This window comes from Gobio gobio (assembly GCF_949357685.1).
Source record: "Gobio gobio genome assembly, chromosome: 6".
In the NCBI taxonomy this organism is placed as follows: domain Eukaryota; kingdom Metazoa; phylum Chordata; class Actinopteri; order Cypriniformes; family Gobionidae; genus Gobio; species Gobio gobio.
This window is the reverse complement of record NC_137102.1, coordinates 22808917-22814916: the sequence shown is the minus strand read 5'-3', so window position 1 is coordinate 22814916 and position 6000 is coordinate 22808917. Positions and strand designations below refer to the sequence as shown.

At 38.7% G+C, this 6000-nt stretch overlaps 1 protein-coding gene across 1 annotated transcript in view; it reads right to left on the bottom strand.

Moving 5' to 3' along the window:
• Nucleotides 1-421: 421 nt before the first annotated feature.
• brinp3b (bone morphogenetic protein/retinoic acid inducible neural-specific 3b) overlaps nt 422-6000 on the bottom strand; it is a 43489-nt gene continuing 37910 nt past the window's right edge. The window contains exons 7-8 of the mRNA XM_079819137.1: nt 2598-2820; nt 422-1741 (exon numbers count right to left, since the gene is read on the bottom strand). Of these exons, the coding sequence (XP_079675263.1) occupies nt 625-1741; nt 2598-2820 (1340 nt within the window). The 3' untranslated portion in view covers nt 422-624. The remainder of the gene's footprint in view (nt 1742-2597; nt 2821-6000) is intronic.

Genomic DNA, 6000 nt, shown 5'->3' with positions numbered 1-6000 from the left:
TCATAATTGCAAGATATAAAGTCAGAATTATGAGATATAAAGTCAGAATTGCGAGATATGAAGTCAAAATTGCAAGTTATAAAGTCACAATTATGTGATATAAAATCAGAATTGTGATTTATAAAGTCAGAATTGTGAAATATAAAGTGAGAATTGCGAGATATAAAGATGTAAACTCCCAATTTTGACATTTTTGCAAAATAAAAAGTCACAATTATCTTTTAATTTTCTTTTATTCCGTGGTGGAAAGGAGTTTATTTAGGAGTTTTGTTAGATTGACTTCAAGTTAACGAGAGAATGGGAAGTTTTCAACTTTTTGTTAAATATATTATTAAAATGTTCCATTGCAGAGTTGGGATCCAGCCAACCCCAATCAGTATACTACAAAAACATAACAAAAAGTTAGATTGTTTTTCTTTTTGCCTATTTTATTTAATTGAAACATGGTAGAATTGATAAAATTGTGCAAAACTTTGTTTAATCTGAACTACCATTTGAACCAAAGACATCAAATATATACCATGTCTATGAACAGTAATGACTTCATATCAAACAGCAACAGTTAAATTAACTTCTCAGCGAGTAAAGCCAAACATCAATGGCAAAAGTAAATTAATTTGCTTTCTAACTGCAAAGTTTCGCAGCTTCATACTCTTTGTAGAATGGCTGTTTGGCACTAAAAGTCAGCAGTGTGGTGAGTATTCTCTGTACCTCAGAGCTGGAGAGTTTGAGCCTATGTCGGAGTAGGCATGAGAACAGATCTAATGGCAGTGGTCCAGGAGGAGACAGTCTATTGACCCGGTATCGGATCTCCATTAGCTGCAGCAGGGCAGAGTCTTGAGATCCCTGAGTGTACGGATAGTCCAACTGTAGGATCAGGTCCTGGATAGCCTCGGGGTCAAAGTGCATACTGTAACCAAACAGCTGCATGCTGTTGATCTTCATGTATCCAAAGTTCTGAGAAGACTCCATAGCTTCTAGAGGCTCGAAGTAGACCGTATCGTTCCCCTGAGAGGACTCGGTCCGAATGCGGCTCCTCAGGTAGAAGTGAACAGTCTCAAAAAAGCTCTTCCACCGGTTGCCTAAAGTCAAGGTCCAATTGAAGCAATCCAAAGGAATGTCCAGCTTGGTTTTCTCCCAGTCCGGATATCCGTTTTGATTGATGGGCATAGTCCAGCTTTCTGAATGGCTACCACCGAAAGGGTTGACGTAGACGGACAGCGCAGGCTCCAAGGTGGAGTTCTTGGTCATGCAGATCTGCAGCGAGATGCCCAGCAGCATATGGACACGGTTGGATTTGAACTTATTGCTCTTTAGTGTAAGCAGCATCCTCTTTCTCCAAGACGGGTCGAACCAGACGTTGAGGCGCACGTCGTTGCTGACGAAGATTGCATGCGTGGTGATGCGGCCATCTCGGTGTTGCAGTAGGTAGCGTAGCTCCAGGTCTTGAAGGTCTGTCTCAAAGCCCAGGTAGTGGTCAGTCGGGTTGGGTACGGCGTATTTACAAACTCCATGACTGAGAACGTAACCTGGGTTGCAGCTGGAGCAGCGGGTGCGGTTGTCCACGGAGCAGGAAGCGCAACGGTGGCCGTCACCCACTTCGCAAGGGACAACACCCTGGCATGAGGGGTTCTCGTACAGACAGGCACAAGTTCGTAACTCCTCTGCGTAAAATCCCAGTTGGTTATTCTCACTGCAGTACAGGACGGACAGGGTGAACTGTAGCCAGTAGCCGAAGGGCCTAAGAAAACCAACAGTAAACAAACAAAAAAATGTGAGTAAACAATACATAATGGCTTGTAATGTATGCAAGTAATTGCTAAGATTATAAGGCAATGATTCGCAACAAACGGTGACTGCCAATAGACAGTTTTGTTTAGCAACAGAACTAATTGGTTTCTAACCTTCAGCTCTGCTAATATCTGCCTTTGAAAGCACTGGTAGGACAAAAGTAATCCATTAGTGCAGCAGTAGCCTCAGAGGCTGTAGTGGGTGGTTAAACAATAGATTAGTCATTAGTCTTTTACACTCGCTTGGAGATGGGGCTTGGCTAAACAATTGCGCTTTCAAATCAAAATCCAGTAGTGTAATACTCAATCAAAGTGTTTTCACAATCCCAGAGGTACATTATTTGCTCAGAGGTTACCCTTTCAAAGCTCAATAGACTTGATTGGGATTTTACTTATGTTTAATTTATGTATCTTATTTTACAAATTAAAAAATAGACACAAAAGAAATCATTATTGGTTTTAAAAACTTTCTGATGCCTAGGGACCCCGAATATTTATTTACTCACTCCCATTTTATGCGAACTATCCATTAAAGCAAAAGTCTCCTTTTGTTGTCTTTTTAATTGTATTACTGTCTATAGGAGAAATATCTGAGATATTGAAGGGATTTGATTTGTGATTCCCTATGGGATAGAAATTTCAGCTAAAACCAAATGAATCTGGAACTTGGGGTTTAATGATGCACAAACATTCTGAATTCCTTATAGGCTAAAACTTTGCAGCTTTTCATGTAGCTTCATTTGCATAGCTTGCATAATTGCAAATTAGCATTCGTGGGTTTAATATGTGCCTATAAATACATTTTACCTCTCCCTTAGAGACACTATTTTGGGCTGCATGCGGCATCTCTTGCTGAGGCTGAAGAGCTTGTTAGCAGTTCGTCGGCTCTTGGAAAGCAGGAGGCTAACGCGGCTTTCGAGCTGCCTATAGCGTTGCTGTAGAGCGCTGTCTGTCCTCCACAGTTGCTGGATTCTTGATGAATTTAGAGCACTCTGTGTCGGTAATCTACCCATGAAGCTCTGGAACTCATCTGATGAAAATGGAGATGTGAATTAACACAGCATTTGTGTGAAGATTTTCAAAATGTAGTTGTCAGTAAAATACCCACATTATAGGTGTTAAGCCTACTAACAAGGTAATCGCATGCTAAATGTTAAAGTTACCATGAAATCAAAACTGATCATTCTTATTTTTTATGGAATATCATAGCATTTATTATAAATTATTTATCTGTGCATATCATTATTTTTTTTTTATTCATGTGGCCACATGAATCTTCATCAAAGTAACTTCCCCTCCCTTTCACAGCTCTTCTCTTCTCTGATTACGTGTTTACTGGCATGAGGGTGGGACAACCTGTCACTCACATGACATCACACCAATAGCAAACCACACCCATCCAAGCAATTCCAAATGACAAAATGAAACCCCCCACTACATTTTTTCTTGTTTGAGAAGCCATTTAATTCGGATGCATATCACAATAGGGAGGGAGACGCAACTTCTGCTTCAGTTTCGGTATAACTGTTTGTATGTTCTATATTCATAGGTACCGAAGACGACTCTTCCGCTATGCTCGCCGCCAATTTTGTGTCCAACATGGCAAGGAACACAGCACATTCTAGATGAGACGATTTGATATTTGGAAAAAACATTTGTTATTAGTTGTGATCCCTATTTATTACCTCCAACTGTGTTTTGTCCCTTAAAATCTGCGACGACAACTTACTTTTCCTGGCATTTCTACAGTAGCGCTCCCAAGAATAAGGTGGATATATCTTGTACACAATCCATTGCCATACACCGGAGAAAGTGTTGCCAAAAAATCTATTGCCTAACATAAAAATAAAATACAAAACAATAAAATACCTAAATGTCATTGGACAACAATGACAACAATTACTTAGGCTATATAAAGAAACAAAATGCATGTGCCACGGATAAATACAATTAAATAGCCTCTGCTATAAGAAAAACCATGTTGTTGATGAAAATAATACAAGAACAATAGTTAATTAAAAAACAAAAATAATGCAAAATATATTTAAAAAATATTACAGTAATAGTAAACATCTTTAATATTACAGTTTGAAATAACATCATTGCTGTTTGAACGTGCTGAAGCTGAAGATAATTAACACTTGTAAACTGAAAAGCTTGTTGTGGATGCGTTCCCGTAACAATACGCTGAAACACGGCAACTGAGCCCAAAGAATTCACAACGTTTTATTACAATACTGCCCTACAAAACAAAAAGGTAGTAACTGCATTTTTGGTCAAAAATTAGATATTATCATTTTCATGATATCATGATATTCAAGGCATCCTTTGTTTTGTGACAAAACATCTTATCTCAAATGAGTGTCATTTGGAGAAAAATGGTAGTCGTTGTACAGTAACTGCAAAAAGCCCTAGTGAAACAAAGTATGAGTACAGTAACATCCATTACTGTATTCTTGCTATGTTTTACCTAACAAAAAATAACTGTGTTGCTGCACAGTGAAGTTACTGTTTCCATGGTGAACACACACAGCTGATTTCCCGGCATCCTCATGGGACGGTTTTAACATTTGAGATTTCACCCTTCTAACTTCACACAAATTTAGTTTGAGATGGCACAAAGCCGGGGAAAGAAGATGGTCGAAATTGCGTTGAAAAGAAAATACCCGGAGAATGGTAAGTAACAGTGACAGATTAAACATTTTGAGACTAGGCTATCACAATATAAACACCTGTCAGCTGCCAGGGCGGGACTTGCTCTCAGAGGTCCATTCAGATAGCATTATGCTAATTGACAGGCAATGTTTTAAATAGCTTTGCTTACCTGCCCCTGATCCTCCCTGCTCCTAGCTGTAACTTTATCCTCTGTAACTTCACATCATTGCTGATGCCATGTCATCATTTTGTTGTTCATGTCACAAAGTTATAATCCAACCAGCGGTGGAAAAATATTCAATAACTAGAAAAGCACTCAGAGAGCACTAACCTCTGTCAAGATAGCCTAATAGGTCACTGAGGCAATACAAATTCCAAATGTCCCGTGTTCCGGATCACCATCAAATTAATTTGGGTTTGGTATATCCATGTTCAGGAAAACAAATAGTTCCAATTATTTCAAATACAGTGTATCTAACACACCCAGAGCCCAAGTTGTGGCAAAATAGTTTTTGGAGAATCTGTAGTTACTGCCTTTTTCCTTGGTATGGTGCCATGTCTTTGGTAAGTAATACAAAGCAAGAATACAGTAACTGCAAAATAAGGGTAACATATCAAATTAAATATGAGGATTGATATGTACAAAGAATAAGCTACTATAAAGTAACAAAACAGCCACATGTCCAATAATCTACCTACAACTACTTAGGCTGGATGACAGGATAACTTTAAAGTCATTTTTCTCAGTTCTGTTCTCTGCATAGTTACTGCCTTTTTGCTTTGTAGGGCAGAATAGTGTATACAATTATAATGTTATGAATATGACAGCCCCAATCATAGTTATTAATGTTTTGCTTTGCTGTTTGAGCATGCACGCTCCACTGAAGCTAAAGAGGATCAGGTACAATGAAGTGCTGCAGGTTATTTACCTCAATGAAAAGCATCTATAAGAGATGAATCTGATATTTATACTACATAACTTTATATCACGACTTATATCTGCAAAAGTGAATCTTGAACTAAGTAATGTGCTAATCACAATGTGTTAGCCATAGACGCACTCTTCCCACAAAAACGCGCTGAAACAACAACCAAACCCAGAGAATTCACAACGTTTTATTATAATGTTATAATTATTTAATAACATTATAATGTTATGTATATGACAGTCCCAGTAGTTATTAATGTTTGGCTGCATGCCATTGGTCCCTTCTGATTAAAGTCAACCATTTATTCCGCCGATCTAACATGAACTCCTTTGCGATCGAATAAAATTGTAGTTTGGTATTTATCAGAACAGCTACAGCACAACATATCCCAGGCATATTGTAATCTTGTTGTGAACCTTCTGGGAGTTTTCCGTTGATCTTCCTCTGGTAGTTGTGGCTGCTGTGCCCATAGACTGAAGCTGTGACCGGCTGTGACCGGACACAAAAATGGTGGCGATAAAGCACAGTGACATCACATGGTCCGCATGCATATAACAGGGCCTGACTACACTGTAAAATCGGATTACTTAGACTTACTTAAAAAAGGCATGCAAACCAAGTGTACC